This window comes from Lolium rigidum, chromosome 5 (assembly GCF_022539505.1).
Source record: "Lolium rigidum isolate FL_2022 chromosome 5, APGP_CSIRO_Lrig_0.1, whole genome shotgun sequence".
Classification (NCBI taxonomy): domain Eukaryota; kingdom Viridiplantae; phylum Streptophyta; class Magnoliopsida; order Poales; family Poaceae; genus Lolium; species Lolium rigidum.
Genome location: NC_061512.1, coordinates 209,383,735 through 209,404,484, shown reverse-complemented (window position 1 = coordinate 209,404,484; position 20,750 = coordinate 209,383,735). Strand labels below are relative to the sequence as shown.

The 20,750-nt window shown below is 46.5% G+C and overlaps 1 protein-coding gene across 1 annotated transcript; it reads left to right on the top strand.

Annotated features, from left to right (window-relative positions):
• The first annotated feature begins 12,867 nt into the window (after positions 1-12,867).
• LOC124652541 (cytochrome P450 76M5-like) lies at positions 12,868-16,247 on the top strand. The gene is made up of 2 exons (XM_047191571.1): positions 12,868-13,761; positions 15,630-16,247. The coding sequence occupies exons 1-2, from the start codon at positions 12,868-12,870 to the stop codon at positions 16,245-16,247; spliced, it is 1,512 nt and encodes a 503-aa protein (XP_047047527.1).
• Positions 16,248-20,750: the final 4,503 nt, after the last annotated feature.

Sequence of the window (20,750 nt, the reverse complement as noted above, 5' to 3'; positions counted from 1 at the left end):
ATCCTACACTACTATGGTGTCATCGTACCACCAAAACAAAAGTGGGTGTCATCCTAACAACGCAAGTTCACCATCACCTGAGAGGTTAATATATACCACCTCATCATAGTTACAAAAGGGGGCCATCACCTCCATGCATGCATCCCCTAAACCCCCTCAAGGGCACCACACTACAACTTGTAGTGGTACTGGGCAAGGTAGTTCCTTATGTAGAGGACGCGGTGTGGCTCGATCATTCCCACAAAGATGCAACCCTGGGCCTTGTGGTCGACGAGGTGGCTCAGCGCTGCCATGAGATCCTCCTCGGCGAAGCCAAGCATGTTCATGACCGCATTGTACAGGTCAGAGTGCATGTCTGTGGGCTTGTTGTCCCGGATGGCCTGGCCGACGTCCTTCACAGCAACTGGCATGTTGGTGATGGTCACCAGCTTGTCGTCGGTGAATCCACCTCTCTTCCTCTTGCTGGCGGTCGCCTTATCAGGCGCGTCGGCAGCCTACTTAGGTGCCCCATCGAGGATGATCGTGTCGTACTCCTGGGTTTCAACATCCTCAGGTGAAGGAGTAGCTGCAGTCGTGCAAAGGGGCTCACTTGATCCCATGGCATACTTGCCGGTCACGAGGACGAAAGAGAAGATGACATTGATGCATGTAAAATGCATACATAAACTTTGTACTTTATCATATTGAATTCCCACATATTGGCAACATATATGACGCTAATAAAATGTTTTACATTGATTTTATGGGGATTTACCAATGATCCCCTTTATTTGTTGTTATAACTCTGCGGAACGGGAAAACCCTGTTTTGCGTATTTTTCAGTTTCAGAGATCTATATGAAGTCAAATTGAGCTGGGATTTTCCGAGCGTCACTTTTTCATCGGGAAAAGCATAGATGTGGGCAGTACCCTTCGGGTACCCGACATTGTTATACCCTTTATAGATTATGAAGATGGACCAACGCAAGGACTCGACAAGCTGGACCCACAAGGAACCACGGGGACGTGAACCTGGGTACGTCGTGCCTTCTCTCACTCCCGGAATCTCCATCGTCGCCTTCCGTCAACCCTAAACCCCTCATGGTGGGCATTGCCGAGGAACCGCCTCGACAATTGGCATCGTTCGTGGGAAAGCGGCGACTGAATTTCGTGATCCGGGCGGGATCCATCACCGTTAACAACAACTTCCAAATCGTATCTGAGCAGATAGTCTACTACTCCGGCTTAACGAGGATCATCGTGAATATCATCAGCAGCGCGGCATGAGCCAGACCAAGTTCCAATGATAGCAGAAGAAAATCATCAGAACCTGAAACCGATCCAAGCTGTTAGTTCAATTCCATATGGCTCAATGGAATCAAACACATCTTTTCTTTCTCTTCATAATTGCTATATCAATTAATTATGATCTAATCCATTGCACGTATAGCCTCAGCATGTACCATCTGCAGAAAAGATACATGGAGAATCTATCGAATTACCAGACTACAAAGAGAATATATACATACGGCTTAGCGATATGCCAGCGCGCACCCGCCAGCGCATATTCGCCGTCAAGAACTCCACGCTTGGGGGCTTACCTACCGTGGACTCGCTGTATCGATTGCATCCTTTTCGTCGATTACGAACAATGCCATATCGACACCATCTGCGCCGCTGCGGCATCCCATCCTTCAGTTCACCGACAACCAGAGAAACTATCAGCTTCGCCCTTCGCCACGATCGTCAACAATTTCAACTACTGCGGAACAAGTTTCGACTACTCCGTCACGTCTATTACACCCGGCCAGGCATTGGACGACTACTTCAACTACGTCCACCTCATCGACTGATACTCCCCTACATAGATCAAGTCATCAAGTTCATCAGCGACGAACATCCGATAAAAAAATATCAGATGCTATATTTCCAACTAATCACTACTTGCAAAATTTATTTCGCCAAATATTTTTCGGCTCGCACTATTATTTGCGCACAGCTTTTGTGTCGTAATATAATTGCAGACTGAAACAAAGCTTCGGCTACTCTGCCCGGTCGACTGCGCCCACCATCGCGGATTCGATATACTCAGGTGCTCGCAGATCCGCCATATCAACTACGTCTACTTCATCGGCCACACCGGTCAGGCGCCGCGCGGCCACATCAACTATTTCTAGCCGCACGACTATTCCAACTGCACCCGCTACATCGACTATTTCTGGCCGTGCGGCTACTTCAACTACGTCTTCCACAACTATTTTTGAATGCGCAATTACTTCGACTGCATTCACCATGCGACATGCTTTCACATTGGCCTCGTCGCAGCCGATGGATTTGTCTTCTTCGGCTCTGGATATATCTTTCCTAGCTCAGTAGATTTATTTTCTTCTGTTCACTGGCTTCTTTATCTATGGTTATCAATGGATTTATCTTCTATGGCTATATAAATATTGACCCGATGCATTCCTGGTGGATTTATCGACTGTGATCTTCAATGGATATCATCTTATATAATATTGACCCGATAAACTTTCGGGAGTGCTAGAATTACTCAGGGGCTGAATATCTTCGACTATTCCGTTTACTCCCATTGGGAGCGTTGTAATTCAAGACAATATGAAGAATCCTCTCTCCAATGTTTTCACCAAAGCCTAAGGGAACATGCGAGTGCTGCAATTGATGGAAATCATACAAAATAAATACGGCTCAGTAAGAAGCAATGAGTTTGTTGTGCACATGGTTCCCTTATTGACTCGGGGGCTACTGCCGACATAATTCAAGCAACAGGCTTACAACAAGATATGTTGCGATTACTACGGGTCCATCGGGCCTGCAACGTGAACTGATCACTCACAACTTGCTGATGACCACTATACAAACAAATACACGACTCAGTAAGATGGAATGAGTCCATCGGGTCTATAGTGCACCCTATGTTCGGGTGTTGTCGCCGACGATTTACAGAAGTACACGACTCAGTAAGATGGAATGAGTCTGTCGGGTTTGTAGTGCACCCCATGTTCGGCTGTTGCCGCCAACGATTTACAGAAGTACACGACTCAGCAAGAGGAATGAGTCTGTCGGGTCTGCAGTGCACCCTATGTTCAGGTGTTGCCTCTGACGATCTACAGAAGTACACGACTCAGTAAGATGGAATGAGTCTGTCGGTTCTGTAATGCACCCTATGTTCGGGTATTGCCGCCGATAATTTACAGAAGTGAACAACTCAGTAAGATGCATTGAGTCTGTCGGGCCTGTAGTGCACCCTATGTTCGGGTGTTGCCGCCGATGATTTATAGAAGTACACGACTCAGTAAGATGCAATGAGTCCGTCTGGCCTGCAGTGCACCCTATGTTCGGGTGTTGCCACCGACAATTTACAAAAATACACGGCTCCTCGAGATCGTCGGGCCTGCAGCACACCCTACGTTCAGGTGTTGCCGTGGACACATCATCGACTCCTCCATAACATTATCAAAATCATCGACTCTTCCGAGACATCATCAAAATCATCGAGTACTCCGGGACATCATCAAAATCATCGACTCCTCCGTGACATCATCGAAATCATTGAATCCTCCATAACATCATCAAAATCATCGACTCCTCCGTAACGTCATCAAAATGATCAACTCCTCTGTAACATGATCAAAATCATCGACATCGTCAAAAGCATCCAAATGCTCTTGGAGTTCGAAGAAATCTATGATATTCGACTCACTATTTTTACACCCTATACATGACTACTTCATAGTCATCTACAGGCTCGGGGGCTACTCCCATCAACAGCGATGGTCGCACACCCGATAAAAAGATGAAAGGCTCATCGACAAAAAAGAACGAACCCAAATGTTCTAACAATCCAGCTCTTTGGCTTCTCTCGAAGCTTGCACTGTTTTGAAGACCCGATAGATTTAAAAGTATCGGATGATGGGATAATTTGAAGACATCGACAACAACATCAAGCTCTTCGAGTAGTACAACTTGAGTCTACGAATGGTTGCAAGAACCCGTCCATAGACTCGGGGGATACTCCCATCGGGAGCGCTGGCAGCGCACCCGATAAAGAATAACTTCGACTCTACATCAAGCAAAAGATTCAACAAATGATCAAAAAATTTAGGCGATGACAACTTTAGTCCGTGCTCGAAGCTTCACTTCGGCCAGACACTCGGGGTCTACTGATGTGGGCATTACCCTTCAGGTACCCGACATTGCTATACCCGATAGAGATTATGAATATGGACCAGCGCAAGGACTCGACAAGCTGGACCCACAAGGAATATCAACTTGGACTACAAGAAAGACGACTCCAATACAAATTATACTAGGACTCTTGTAAACCCTAGCCTGGTTGATATATAAAGCCAGGCAGGGGCACCCCTTGGAGGAGAGATTGGGAGACAGAAAACATACAAGCGATACGCCTAGACATCGCAACCCGTAGATTAGAACTAGACTAGATACAACAACTCCGCCTATGGAAGCCCCCTGTACACATATATTCATATAGTGGATTGCTAGCAGGACGTAGCGATCTTCCACCGCGGGGACGTGAACCTGGGTACATCGTGCCTTCTCTCGCTCCCGGAATCTCCATCGTCGCCTTCCATCAAACCTAAGCCCCTCATGGTGGGTATTGCCGAGAAACCGCCTCGACAAGCACCAAGGAGCTTTGGAGGAGGCATGGATGGGCCTGAGGCCCAAAAGACATCAGGTGGCGTGCCCAAACATGGTGGGCGCACCACCCGAGGTCTTTCGATCGTCGATCGTCCAGTTGACCTAATTATTTCGCCCACCAACGTATTTTGACCTAACAATCACTATGTATATGGCCCAGAAGAGTTCTCGGGAGGAGAGTGTGAGATCAGACAGAAACACGAAAACAGAGGCCTGCAGCTGAGAAGATTGGAGGGGGAAACTCTGTCGGGATCACAGCCGGAGGGATCTCCACCTTCACCGTGATCAAGGGGGAGTAGTCCACCTCTGTACTACGGGTTTGTCGCAGTAGCTTGATCTATTCCTCTCATGTTCTTCATAGTTCTTAGTGCCATATGAGCTGCCCTACATGATTATTGCAATATTTGTAATACCTATGTGCTGGATCCTTATTATATGATATTGTTCTATGAGATCTGATCGTATTATGTGTAAGATGTATTGATAGATACATATTATGTACCTTGTTCTTAAGTATTTATTTTGATACAACATCTATGCAAGAGCGTGTGTGGGGTGATGTGTGTATTAGATGGAGTAGCATGCTTTTATTGATTGAATAGTGAAAACAAATTCATGATCAATTATGGTTTTGCCTTTTCTTTTTCTACCTCACTAGGGATAAAGTGAATGCATGTGCTATGTTCGTCATGTGACAAAAGTGATAATTTTGTTTGTTCAAGGTAGCATATTTGATATTCAAACATCATGTCAAAGTACTTATGGCCAAGCTCTTTTAATTCTTAATACAAGATTGCATGGAGTTTTCCCTTTCTTGAGGAGTATAAAATAGATGTGTTGCATCATCTCTATGAATGTGTATCTTACTCATGTTATGTTTTTGGAGCACATATATCTCGAAGTCGTCAGGTTCGAAGTCTGAATATTTCTGCTTCCGTCATCGGCTTGCCACTATTCGCTATCATGGTTTTCTACTCTTTCCACCAAGGATTGATCAAGTCAATGTGTTGTAGCGCTACTAAGTTGGCCCTGCCAAAGCCAGAAGTTCGACCAGAAATGTGCATGTGCAATTCCCTCCTTCCATTTTTGTGGCATACTCCCTCGAACCTGCGGAGGTGCATGTTTCGAGGAAAACCAACAGGGTCCTCGATGACTAGATAATTCATGTAGAAAGAGATGCACTCTTCGGTGAGCCAGCCTAGATGATGCTTCCATCCGGATGCGACCTGTTATGAACGTATCCTTTAATGACCACATTCATTATTTCAAACGACATCATGTTGTGTAGAAATGTCGGTCCTAGATTGGTGATATCATCCATGATATGGACCAACAAATGGACCATCACGTCAAACAATGCAGGCGGGAAGTACATCTCAAGCTCACATAGGATTACAATGATTTCTTCCTGGAGCCTTGCGAGTTTCTTTACGCTTATCGACTTTCGAGTTATGAAGTCGAAGAAGTTATAGAGCCCAGTCAGCGTTACATGGACATGGTCATCCGTTATACCTCGGATTGCAACTGAAAGAATCTACGTCATCATCACGTGACAGTCATGAGACTTTATGCCGCTAAAGTTTCGTTTCTTGGGGTCCATTTATCTGCTTATTAGCCCTGAGTAACCGAAGGGCACTCTGACTCCTACAAGGCAATTGAAAAATTGATCGACCTCATCCGGACTAAAAGTGAAGCAGGAAGGGGGGGCAGTAATAGTCTTGCTTCTTAGTCCTTTTGCGCTTCTGACCGCCGTCCGTCTCCTCCTCCGAATGTCCGTCTTGGGTCGGCGGGATCTGAAGCTCTTCCCTGATGTCCAAAAATTTTAGGTCGTGTCTTGCTTTCGGCCCATCTTTGGTCCGGTCCGGCATGTTGAGAAGAGTGCCAAGGAAGCTCTCGCACACGTTCTTAGTTATATGCATGACATCAAGGCCGTGAGGTGTATTGAGAATTTTCCAGTACGGCAAGTCCCAAAACACGGACCACCTTTTCCATACACCCATGAGCGGCGTCGTTGCCTTTTTCTTCTTCTCTCCGGGCTTTTGATGAATGTTTCCCGGCACAGGGCACTCCTTCCAACCTTTCAGGCCCTAATCTCGTCAGCTGCCCAAGTCATTCGGGTGCCTCCGATCGTCTTCTTCATCGTCGCTACGTGGGCGAGGCTTTCGCACATGGTCTTCACCGTCAGCCCAACTATAGGCGATCTCCATCAGCTTGGTGATGGTCTTCGGCTTTACGTGCCCGAGCTCTTCGACATAGGACTCCCGCCGGATGCCATCGCGGAAGGCGTCGATCGCCTGTTGATGGGGACATCTTCGGCTGCGTTTAGGAGCTTGCTGAAGCGCCCGATGTAGGAGCGCATCGACTCCTTCGGCTTCTAATTGCACTAACGTAGCTCTTTGATTCCCACGAGCCTTTTGTACGTGGCTTGGAAGTTTTTTACGAAGGCGTTGACCAGGACCTGATGGATCCTCGTGGCAGGCCTCTCAACCATGCTCGTGCCGAGTCCTTGAGGTATAGCTGCCTGAACTGCATCGCCACAACTTAGTTTCCCTTGTGTAGGATTAAAGTTTGCAGGTAATCTTCTATCCATGCTCTCGGCTCCTGCTGGCCATCGTACTTGGCAGCGTTAGTAGGTGTTGGTTTGAATTTCTTGGGTGGCATTGCTTCCCGAATCTTGTGGCTCAGACAATCGGCACCGCGAAGCTCGCCGTCGTACTCCTAAGATTCTCTGGAATCGTCGCTCTCGAAACCGACATGTGCGGTACGTCGGCGGAGGGTCTTGTCGATATTTCTCTGCATGATGTCGTCACGAGCGTCTTTCTCGGGTGATCCTTGTCGAGAGCCGCCGCTCCGACGCGGAGATCTATCGGGAGTCTGCAAAGATCACCGTCGAGAGCCGCTGTTGTGGCGTGGAGATCTATGGGGAAACCGTGAAGACCGATGTCGAGAGCCGCTGCCACGGCGTGGAGATTTGTTGAATCAAGCGGTTGATTTCTCTTTCCTGGGCACGAGCTCATCGCCGATGATCCCGAAGCAACCCGATGAACTGGCGCCATTGTGTCTCCGGGTGCTGGAGTGTTGTTGATCAAGTGCGAGGTGCGCGGTTGCCCCTTCTGCTATTTTGGGCCTGAGGATGCCCGGCGTGTCCATCGTCATGAAGGATTTGGAGAGGTTCGACGTGATTTCTCTTGTGTCTGCTTCTGAGAGGCGCGGGATGAGCAGGCGACACCTGCTTCTGGGCTGGTTGCTCCTAGAGGCGCTTCCAAGGGAGGAGAGTTCCCTTCTACGCTCACTTGACAGGTTGGCTGCCTACCGGCGTCTATCGAGGTCAGCTTGTTCCTTGGCCCTGCAACACATTGAGGGGGAGGCTGGTGTTGATGGACACATCGTGGTGCACCTCGGCCCACTACTCCTTAGAGACAAAGAGGGTGTTGCTGGTGTTGCTGCCGCTGGCTTCGTCATTTTTCCACCAGTCGTTGTTGTTACGCCTAGAATTGCCACCCGCGGGAACTTCTTCTCCGGTCACCGGATCGAGGATGACCGAGACCTGGTAGCGTGCTAGCTGTGCCGCGGGCAAACGGATGATGTCGCCGCGGTTGTCAATGCTTTCCTAGTCGGAGGAGTACTTGACGCCGTACACACACGTCAGATCCGAGCTCGTGCCTGGTGTCGCAGCCGATGCAATAGTACGACATCAAATCCGAAGACTTGGAGTCATCAGATCCGACGGACATCGTAGACGTGGTCCGACGTCATGATGATGTCGATGGTGATGATGGAGCCGGCACGATCAATGTTGTCGGTTGGTGATGAAGCATCGGACAGGGCAGTCGATGAAGTCGCGGATGTTGTAGGCCTCGAGAGGATCGGGTTGGGAAGTCGGAGAACGCCACCGGCGCTGATGCTGAGGTGGATGCTCCCGATCGCTAGGTCCATCCCGCCGTGTAAACCTGAAAAGGCCGAACACGAAGCGAAGGGGTGCGGGGTGAACTCGAAGGACCCGAAGAAGATCGAGTCCTCCAAGATCGGTGATGATGGAGCCGATGAAGTTGATGCCGACGCAGATGTACCGGCGTGATCGGAATAGCCGATGATGTTCCTTGAACGAGCAGAGTTCCCACAGATGGCGCCAATTGACGAGTTGGCTCCTCGGCAATGCCCACCATGATGGGCTTAGGGTTGACGGAATCCTGCAGGTTAGCATGATACATCGGATACCAGGCAAGCAAAGAGCGAGATTTACCCAGGTTTGGGGCCCTCGATGAGGTAATACCCTTACTGATGACTCTCTGCTCTTGATTATGGGTGAAATCGATTACAATAGGGCAGCCGATGGACTGCGTGGTGGTGATCTCCCCAAGAGGCAAGGTTTCTAGGGTTTTGGTGTGCGCGTGGTTGTATGCGATTATGAGACTGGATCCGGCAGGCCCTCTCCTGGCATAAAGGAGGCAAGATCCCGAGAGTCCTGCATTGATTCGACTACAATACAATGAGATCTGTTCTATCCTTTCCTTATTTGATGTCTCCTTGCCTTGTTCTTCAAGAATCCGTCTCCTTCCATCTTTCCACCATGCAACCGATGTATTGGTCCATCTTGGGCTGCGGTGCTTCAGATGGTCCCCTTGTTGGGCCAGACGAGGTAGGGAAATTTTGGGTACCCGAAGGGTAATGCCCATATCAAGGGGCTTTCCCCCTTCATGTATTTTGCCTGCCTATTTCTGACCGCAAAATCTCCATTGAGCAATGGTTATTCCTATTTCGCAAGCTAGGGGGCAAGATCGAACCGTGGCTTAGCACATTACTCTCCTTGGGGGCGGCTCACCCTCTCCAATTCTTGCCTTGGTAACCTTCCTATCTTTGTGATGGAACTTATCCTACTTCGGGATGGGATTCATGACAGATTTTATTCTATTCGGTCATGATTCTACTAGGAGGGGTCGGGACCGAAGTGGAAGTGGAAGTACCACTTGGTCAACTGGCCCACGGTGTGTAGACCAAACGCTATGCGGGGTCTAGGTCTTCTTGACTCTAAGAAAATGAATATTTCCCTACTATCCAAGTGGATTTAGAGACTGTACCAGGACAAAGATGCCATTTGGGCTAGGATCCTCCAAGCCAAATCCTCTCATGCTAGCAAGCTGTTCAAAGGATCGGGCCACGGGGGATCACAATTTAGGAAGAACCTGCACAAGGCAAAACACTATTTTAGTATGGGCACTAATTTTGTCGTTAAGGATGGGAGCCAAAACCGATTTTAGCTTGACTCGTGGATTGGCGATGCTCCTTCCAAAGATACCTTTATGTTTCTATTTCTATTCGCCATTTGTGATTCCCCTCGATATATGTCTCTTAGGTTTGTCAACCAGAAGGCGTTGAGATTCGCTTCCGCTGCTCCCTGGACCAAGAGGGCCTGGTGCAGTGGCGTGCGATGTGTGGCCTTGTCGACGATGTTGGGCTTGTGCTAGGTCCGGATGAGGTTCTTTGGCACCTTGAAGGATCAAGCTATTTTTTGATTAAGTCTTTGTAAGCCAAATTGTCGCAGTGAGTGATGGTGGTACACTTTAAAGACGTTTGGAGTGTGGTGGTTCCGCTAAACATCAAAATTTTCTCATGGCAGCTGATTCTAGACAAACTCTCCTCCAGTATACACATTGCTGCTCGCAAAAGTCCTTCTAATGGTGGTTGTGCGTTGGGTGGGGCTCCTGACGATGCTTCCCACATCTTCTTCACATGTTTGTTAGCTTCATTCTCTTGGAGTGTGATGCGCTAGCTTCTTGGGTGCAATTGGCGGCGAGCCAACTTTTCTCAATTGCACCATATCTTGTCTAGCCTGGCAGGGTACCCACGTAGATTAATCTGGGTGTTTTTTCTAGCGCAGTCCTTGGTGTTGTGGCAAATTCATAATAAGCTCACTATTGAAAAGAAAGTGGCTAACCATCACACTGGCCTTATATACAAAACTGTGTTGTTCTTACATTCTGGATTATAAACTCCAAAACTATAGACCAGGGGGTATTTTATTGGATGATTAGTGAGATGCGCGAGTTGTACTTCTACATGAGGCCAAGTTCTTTAGGCCCAGCGTGTCGAGTCTATGTGCTCGTTTTGTTGACTAAGCTGTATGCGGTATCATGTTTGGAATAGTCTATGAAATCTCGTTTGACTTTATTAATTTAAAGTTGGGCATATCTGTCTTTTATCTAAAAAAAAAATTTCTCCCCGCCAAGGGTATATGTGTTCAATTGTACACAAGTCATTGGACCTATAAAAGACAACAAACGGATAATTCGTTACGTGTATCTCATATGATGGAAGACATGTTCCCTCGGGAGACACCTACTTCTCAAGTTGATCATTTCAGAAATTAGGTTTAGGTGGATTTGTTGTGAACTTTGAGCTGACGAAAAGGTTATCTACAAAAGTTGAGGTGCGTCGGTCGAGCAATCCTCAACGCCTCTCTGGGTCATCACATTTTTGTGCTAGAGGTCGCTTCCCTCAACGGGAATAGATCCATCTCGTCTACAAGTCGAGGCTGAACCCAATCACTAAATAATACCATGTCGCTTGTGTTAGTGTGTAATGCCCAACAACGAGGTCATCGATCACGCTCTTTACCTTGTCAACATCTTCACTTACCCACTCTTCATGTTGTTTTTTCACAAAAAAACCGACAAGGTGGCATCGTCATCTCTAGGTTATTGGATGAAGACATTGCCCACGTGCTATCAAAAAAGTGACGCCAAAACGGACCATATGAGCATTCAAAATTCTCCAAATCATACCGTTCTTCGACAACATAAGCCGAGACGCTACTGTGTACACCGGCGAGTCAAATATTGCCGATAGAAAATGGTGTGAAGTAAGCCTCCATTTGAGAGTACTTTAAGCATACGTGACATAGGCTGTTCGGGGCACAAATTAGACTCCACGGTTGTTTAACAATAAGTGGACGATTAAATAGCCGCGAATCACGGAATCCAAGTTGTTGATGCATTTTGGTGTTAATTTGTAGGACCTACCATGCTGACATACATACAAATTTTCTCTTTTGAAATCCAATAGGACAATATGTAATTCTGATTTGGAGATTCGTGATTGAGGTGGTGTGTACTCATTTTGATCCTGCGTAGGGTTTTTCCGTCCCACTAGCCACTATCTTTGCTTGCAGAGATGTGCAAATATGAGTTGACCGCTCTATTCTGATTTGCAGGTATGCAACTGGGGTGAATTGAGTGGCACGGCTGGAATAGAAAAAAACCCAACTGGCAGGGCAAGTGGTCTATCTTGTTAGGTCACGCTCCTATCCGCTAATCTTCTTCTGATTTTACCATCACTACCCTCCCACCATCCCTAGTAAGTTTGCCATCACCGTCAGGGTCCGAGGAGATAGCAGCCGACCTGCCATGGTTGTTTACTGCAACTCGCGATGTCGGCCTCCGCAACGCGCGCGACACGACTGCCGTCGCCGTCCGCCTCAATCACCCACCGGATACACGTACGACTCCACGATAATGGCAACGATATACTTTTCAAAAACGAAGACACAGCGCCGCTCACGCAAAATCTGGGGGCTCATCCACCTTCTGGGCGGTGGGCGAGCTCGTATTGTATTGCCATTGTCTTCTTGCAATCTCCCCGTTTTAAAAAGAGACGATGTGTCTTATAGTGGCAGAGGCAGGTAAGTTGTAAGCAAGGTTGATTCATAGGAAAACCAGCACGGTCTCATACCATCCAGCCGCCCAATCACGCCCGGGAATCCTCCGATGGGCGGTTGGATGGGCGGCCGGGGAACATGTTCGTCTGCTCACAAAGTCAGAGGCATGTCCACAATCAAACACTGGTGGGTTTTGAACAGGTAACATGGACGCCATCGGCACTTAATTTTATAGTGCCAGTCTAATCTTTGCATTGGATCAGGAGAATCAGAGCACGTATAGTCTATCTCACCCTGTCCATAATTCCATCATGCCTCTCCTGTTGGCGCTGCAACTGTGAAGAATTTAAACTGTGTTGACGTACGCTTATATATAATCTATTGAAAAGAAGAACGACATTGAACATTAGCGAACTGTTTTGTTTGAATGTTCTTAACTCTGTTAGAATATCGCAAAAAAATGCTCGCGGCGCCACTATATATGACCATACTGCTCAATCGATCCCACCAACTGCCGTACTTGCTAGCATCATCCTAACTTCCTAAGAATCGAAGATGGAAGCTTCCACTATGCAATGGCTCCTCTACATCTCTGCCGCCTCATGCGTCCTCTACAAAGTCTTCGTCTCTTGCAGAAACAGCTCGAACGCGAGCTCCAGCAATGCGCGGCGGCCGCCGGGCCCGGTGCCAATTCCTCTCTTCGGCAACATCTTCGACCTGCAAGGCGAGCCGCACCACGCCCTTGCCAAGCTCGCCGCAGTGCACGGCCCCGTCATGTCCCTCAAGTTTGGCACCACAACTGCCATCGTCGCCTCCTCCGCGGCGGGCGCCCGCGACGTACTGCAGAAGTACGATCACCTCCTGGCGGCACGGTCCATCACGGACGCCGGGCGCGCGCTTGGAAACCACGAGCGCTCCATCGTCTGGCTGCCGTGCACCAGCCCGCTGTGGAAGCGCCTCCGCGCCGTGTGCACCAACCACCTCTTCTCGGCGCGCAGCCTCGACGCGACCCGTGCTGTGCGGGAGGAGAAGGTGAGGGAGCTCGTCGGCTGCCTCCACGGGCACGCCGGCGAGACCGTGGAAGTCGGGCGCGTCGTCTTCTCCGGGGTGCTTAACCTCGTATCCAACGTTCTCTTCTCCGAGGACGTGGCCGACATGAGCTCGGAAGGGGCACAGGAGCTTGAGATGCTGATCAGGGGCATGGTGGAGGAGTTCACAAGGCCCAACCTCTCAGACCTCTTCCCCGTGCTCTCCGCGCTCGACTTGCAGGGCTGCCGTCGGCGCAGCGCCCAGCACCTTAGGAGGTTCAGTGACTTTTTCGATCGGATCGTTGGCCGCCGCATGAAAGGTGCCGCCGCAGGTGAAAGGAACGATGATTTCTTGGACGTGCTACTCCAGCTTCACTCGGAGAATCAGCTCAGTCTCGAGTCTCTCAATTGTTTTCTTCAGGTACGTGAGTCGTTTTCATACTGGAGACTGCTAGTATGTTACTATAAAGTACTACAATCCGTACAAAGTTCAACAAGTTTAAGGATAAAATGCTTTCGAGGCAAAATCGCAATTTGCACCATTACCTGACATGCATCTGCATGGACCAGTTTTGATGTCAAAGTTGGCTGGTTCATTGACTTGAGGAGGTCGGCAAAGAGCCGTATGTTTAATTCCTTGATTTGAAAATATACCCACTCCGTTAAAAAAATGTTTCAAAGCATGCATGTGGTCAAACTTCTCATATTTTAACAACTCACACATATAAAATTAATTATATTTAGATCGATATGGAGGTAGAAATTACAGCATTAGATTATTCTTATAAGATGTTGATATTTTTATTTTTCACTGGGAATACACAAAATATATTAGTCAATGTTTTTTCTTATCTCGGAAAAGCTCTGACTAATGCAGACAAAAGCTTTGCCTGGATGTGTCCATTAGTGAGTTTTACAACAAGGAACAAAAACCAAAGGTCCCAGACTTGAATCCTGGCTCTTGGCGACCACAATAGCCTACCATTGGCGGTAAGAAATTCATTCCATGCGGGACTACCCTAAACTGGACCTCGAAAATAGTATACGGCACCGAAAAATCATAATTCAGCTCTTGTTGGTGGTAAGAGGTATCAAAAATTACGGTTAAGAAATCGACATGAGATTTGTATATGCCTCTGCAACTCAATTAGTAACCAAGTGCTTACATGGTGCGCCTCTCACCTTCCCACAAAAGTTGCACCCCTCATCTAATTACTGCAACTATCATATGTTCCCTCCATCTAAAAGTAAGTGTCTCAATTTTATCTAGATATGGATGTATGTAAATGCATTTTAGTTATAGATATATCGGTATTTAGAAAAAGTTGAAACACCTATTTTAAAGGGGGGGGGGGGTAATTTAAATTTATCTATTTAATATGTAGCACCCCTTCCATTTCAAATTATAAGGTGTTTTCGATATTCTAATATGAATTCTTTATAGACTGCAATAAGTTAACTCTCATACTGAAATGGGTGTGAACTATAGATATATACAATTTTAAAAAATAGAACATTTATAATTTGGAACAGACCAATATACTAGATATGCTGACTAGATCATCCATTATTCTCCATACTGCTCCGCTCTTCTGGTGGATAGAGCATCCGTTATCAAGCCGAAGTTGATCATGATTGGCTAATGGCTATACCGTTGTTGCTCTCCATATCATTCATGTATGAATATCTCCATATCAAAATAAATATTTGTCCGCATTAGAGAACAAATTAGCATACCGTTGCTGCTATCGGGAAATGAGCTGGAAAAATATTTCCAGAACAATTTCATTTAAAATCAGAACTTATACTTTTTGGAGGGAATAAGACTACTCATAGTGGGAAGTAACATAGGTAGTACCATCAACAACATGCCATACCAACTAAGCATTTTGATGACATGGTATGGTATTAATTGAGGAAAAAGATGATAGTGCTAACTAGCTATGTTATCATTACATCATACATTTCAAGGCAAGATGAATCTAACTTAATAAATATAGCATTTTATGTTAATACACCTATGATACTAACCATTATAGAGGTAGTAACACATAGAGTAGTAACATGTGTATGTTATTACCTAATGTTATTCTCTAATGTTACTCTCCACTATGTCTAACCTAATGAAATCGGATCTTATACTACTCCAAAGGAAGTGTCTTTCACCGCACTCCGATGCCAATTCTTCTATTCAACGCATTAATGCATGATGGTTCTCCTAAAATTTTGTCGCTTCACAGTGCCGGCAGGAATGTAAACTAAGCAGAAATGTTGTGTACGTGTCGCCAGGACCTCTTCATTTCAGGGGCAGAGACGAACTCAATCACGGTGGAGTGGACAATGGCCGAGCTACTACGGCAACCTGCCGTGATGACAAAGGTCCGCGACGAGTTGCGGGAAGCTCTCGGCTCAAAGAAGCACCCGGACGAGTCTGACATCGGCAAGATGCCGTACCTCCGGGCCGTGGTGATGGAGACGATGCGGTTGCACCCGGCGAGCCCGCTGATGATGCCGCACGAGGCCATGGCCAACGGTGCCGAGGTCGGCGGCTTCGCGGTGTCCAAGGGAACCAAAGTGATCGTCAACCTGTGGGCCATTATGCGCGACCCGGCATCATGGACGCAGCCTGAAGAGTTCGTGCCAGAGAGGTTCCTAGGGGCAGACTTGGATTTCAGGAGCAAGGACCAGGCGGAGTTCATGCCGTTCGGAGCGGGGAGGAGGGCATGCCCCGGGACGCCGATGGCGACAAGGGTGGTAACGCTGATCCTCGCGTCTTTGCTGCACGCATTCGAATGGAGGTTGCCCGAAGGGATGCAGCCGTGCGACGTGGATGTTAGGGATAGGTTTGCCACGTCTCTCAAAATGCTCACGCCCCTCAAGGCTGTGCCCGTTCCGTTGTTCCAGTGATGCAACTAATGTCCCTATTGATGATTATACGTAATTATGCAGCACGCATGCACATGGTTTGTGCGGCTTGTATGATTTCGTTTTGTGTTAAAAACTATATGTAGAAAACGAGGTAGTGATAAATTGTAATGGTTGTGTAAAAATTGTGTTGACAGTGAAAAAAAGGATGATAATTGATCATGGACGCCGCGCTAGCACCACCGCGACCCAATCTAGCGCTGCAGGACTTCCCTCGAGGCCAGTGTAGCATCCCACGTTAGCCCATCGACTAGCGTTTCCTTATGCGCCCTTGCACGTCCGCGCGACCCAATCCAACGAGCTAGCCATGCCAATATGGTTGTTGCTGGCCAAGCGCCGACGCACATAGCCTTGCTATTATACATTTGGCTGACAAAATGGTGTGTTTTCGATGTGATCCAGCATGCCATATGCCTGATGAGTGTATTGCAGTTATTTGAATTTATTGCGATAGGGTAACGCATGCGGCGAGTCGAAAATGCCGAAACCAAATGCCACGATGTATGGAGTATGTCGTAGTGAGCTGATAATTTATGAGGTATTGGCTTCGGATGAGCTAAAATTCAAGCATGATAGTAGCAAGGTGGGCAGAATTATAGACGGTGGTTCCATGATAACAAAGGAGGTTATTAAGGAGCTCGAGTGGGGATTGTTGGCATATGCTTATTACTTCTAGATGAACATTCACCTAATGTATCATGATATGTGGCACTAAAATGACGTAATTGTGGTAATGAAGACACCTCAACAAGAAGCTCATGCCTCCACCTAAACCTGAAGAATACATGCATTGTTGCAATATTGGAAATTTCTCATTAGCTCCACATTACAGAGTCAAATCCTCAATATGGTCTTGGACCACATTTCCAATTTCACATATTCTATGGATTAGTTACCTCTGGATAGCAAGAAATCTACCATCCAAAATACAAAAAAAGACAACTTACACTAAAAATACATCGTCCAGTTAAACATCTGAGCACCATATATAATTATTCAAGTTACACTATATAAATTACTATTACCCTCCTGCATTTTTATTTTTCATCCAAGTACGGGATACATTACCATTCATAGACAACTAAAATACACACAGAATTTGACTTTTGACATGAAAAAATATGTGTGCATATTCATCAAATTATCATCTGCAACTGTTGCAAAAACCACCTGTTTTGACATCTTGTATAGAGTGACCTTTCTAAATGAAAATTGCACAAGTGATGCATGTAAAATGCATATATGAACTTTCTAGTTTATTGATACATATTCCCACATATTGGAAACTTATATAATATTATAATCGTGTTTTATATTGATTTTTGGGATTTACCAATGATCCCCTTTATTTTAGTTATAACTTCGCATAATAGGAATTCCTTGTTTTCTCTATTTTAAACATTCAGGGACCTAAACAAAGTTAAATATAACCGACCTGGGATCTTTCGAGGAGGCTAATTTCATAAAGACCTGACATGGAGCACTTGAACCTCACGAGCGAGGCTCGAAGGCACGAAAGAGGACAGGTGGCACTGACCAGGACGGGGACCGCACCACCCATACTCTTTCCCTCCTCGAGCGCCAAATGGATAGAGAACCAGCGAAGATCGAAGGGGGAAACTCCGTCGGAGCTGCCGCCGAATGGATCTTTACCTTCTACAAAATCTCCACCATCATCACCATGACGAAGAGGGAGTAGTCCACCTCATGACTATGGGTTTATGGAAGCTTTAGAAAGGTCACTCTATGTGATGGATCCCTCCTCGTCCATGTAAATCCCTATCTCAAAGTCTTGACCTAAAAACACATATAAAAAGGTCCTCCGACGCATCTCAGAGAGAGGCACCGCAAAAAACATCAAAACACCAAACACAGACAGAACCAGCAAAGATCGGAGGGGGGAAACTCCGTCGGAGCTGCCGCCGAAGGGGTCTCTACCTTCTCCAACATCTCCACCATCATCACCATGATGAAGAGGGAGTAGTCCACCTCATGAATATGGGTTTGTGGTAGTAGCTTGATCTATTTCTCCCTTGTTCTATCATAGATCTAGTACCATATGAGCTACCAAACATGATTATGGTCATATATGTAATTTCTATGTGATGGATCCCTCCTCGTCCATCCAAATCCCTGTATCAAAGTCTTGACCTAAAAACACATATAAAAATGTCCCCCGACACATCTCAGAGAGAGGCGCCGCAAAAAAACATCGAAACACCAAACAGAGACAGAACCAGGAAAGATCAGAGGGGGAACTCCGTCGGAGCTGCCGCCTGATGCGTGTAGTTGACACGTCCGTTGGGAACCCCAAGAGGAAGGTGTGATGCGCACAGTAGCAAGTTTCCCTCAGTAAGAAACCAAGGTTTAATCGAACCAGTAGGAGTCAAGAAGCACGTTGAAGGTTGATGGTGGCGGAATGTAGTGCGGCGCAACACCGGTATTCCGGCGCCAACGTGGAACCTGCACAACACAATCACAGAACTTTGCCCCAACGTAACAGCGAGGTTGTCAATCTCACCGGCTTGCTGTAAACAAAGGATTAGATGTATAGTGTGGATGATGATGGTTGTTTGCAAATAATAGTAAAGAACAATTGCAGTAGATTGTATTTTAGATGTAAAGAATAGGACCGGGGTCCACAGTTCACTAGTGGTGTCTCTCCCATAAGATAGCAGATGTTGGGTGAACAAATTACAGTTGGGCAATTGACAAATAAAGAAGGCATAACAATGCACATACATATATCATGATGAGTACTATGAGATTTAATCGGGGCATTACGACAAAGTACATAGACCGCTATCCGAGCATGCATCTATGCCTAAAAAGTCCACTTTCGGGTTATCATCCGAACCCCTTCCGGTATTAAGTTGCAAGCAACAAGACAATTGCATTAAGTATGGTGCGTAATGTAATCAACACAAATATCCTTAGACAAAGCATCGATGTTTTATCCCTAGTGGCAACAGCACATCCACAACCTTAGAACTTTCTTTCACTGTCCCAGATTTAATGGGGGCATGAACCCACTATCGAGCATAAATACTCCCTCTTGGAGTCACAAGTATCAACTTGGCCAGAGCCTCTACTAGCAACGGAGAGCATGCAAGAACATAAACAACATATATGATAGATTGATAATCAACTTGACATAGTATTCAATATTCATCGGATCCCAACAAACACAACATGTAGGATTACAAATAGATGATCTTGATCATGATAGGCAGCTCACAAGATCTAACATGATAGCACAATGAGGAGAAGACAACCATCTAGCTACTGCTATGGACCCATAGTCCAGGGGTGAACAACTCACACATCGATCCGGAGGCGATCATGGCGATGAAGAGACCTCCGGGAGATGATTCCCCTCTCCGGCGGGGTGCCGGAGGCGATCTCCTGAATCCCCGAGATGGGATTGGCGGTGGCGGCGTCTGCGGAAGGTTTTCCGTATCGTGGCTCTCGGTAGTGGGGGTTTCGCGACGGAGGCTTTAAGTAGGCGGAAGGGCAGGTCAGGGGGCCACACGAGGGCCCCACACAACAGGCCGGCGCGGCCAAGGGCCAGGCCGCGCCGCCCTAGTGTGGCATCGCCTCGTGGCCCCACTTCGTAAGTCCTCCGGTCTTCTGGAAGCTTCGTGAAAAAATAGGCCCACGGGCGTTGATTTCGTCCAATTCCGAGAATATTTCCTTACTAGGATTTACGAAACCAAAAACAGCGAGAAAACGAGCAATCGGCTCTTCGGCATCTCGTCAATAGGTTAGTGCCGGAAAATGCATAAATATGACATATAATGTGTATAAAACATGTGTGTATCATCATAAAAGTAGCATGGAACATAAGAAATTATAGATACGTTTGGGACGTATCAAGCATCCCCAAGCTTAGTTCCTACTCGCCCTCGAGTAGGTAAATGATAACAAAGATAATTTCTGAAGTGACATGCTATCATAATCTTGATCATACTATTGTAAAGCATATGAGATGAATGCAGCGATTCGAAGCAATGATAAAGATAATGAGTAAACAAATGAATCATATAGCAAAGACTTTTCATGAATAATACTTTCAAGACAAGCATCAATAAGACTTGCATAAGAGTTACTCATAAAGCAATAAGTTCAAAGTAAAGGTATTGAAGCAACACAAAGGAAGATAAAGTTTCAGCGGTTGCTTTCAACTTCAACATGTATATCTCATGGATAATTGTCAACACAAAGTAATATAACAAGTGCAATAGGTAAACATGTAAGAATCAATGCACACAGTTGACACAAGTGTTTGCTTCTAAGATAGAAAGAATAGGCAAACTGACTCAACAATAAAGTAGAAGATAGGCCCTTCACAGAGGGAAGCATTGATTACTATTTTTGTGCTAGAGCTTTTCATTTTGAAAACAAGAAACAATTTTGTCAACGGTAGTAATAAATCATATGAGTTATGTATAAGATATCTTATAAGTTGCAAGCCTCATGCATAGT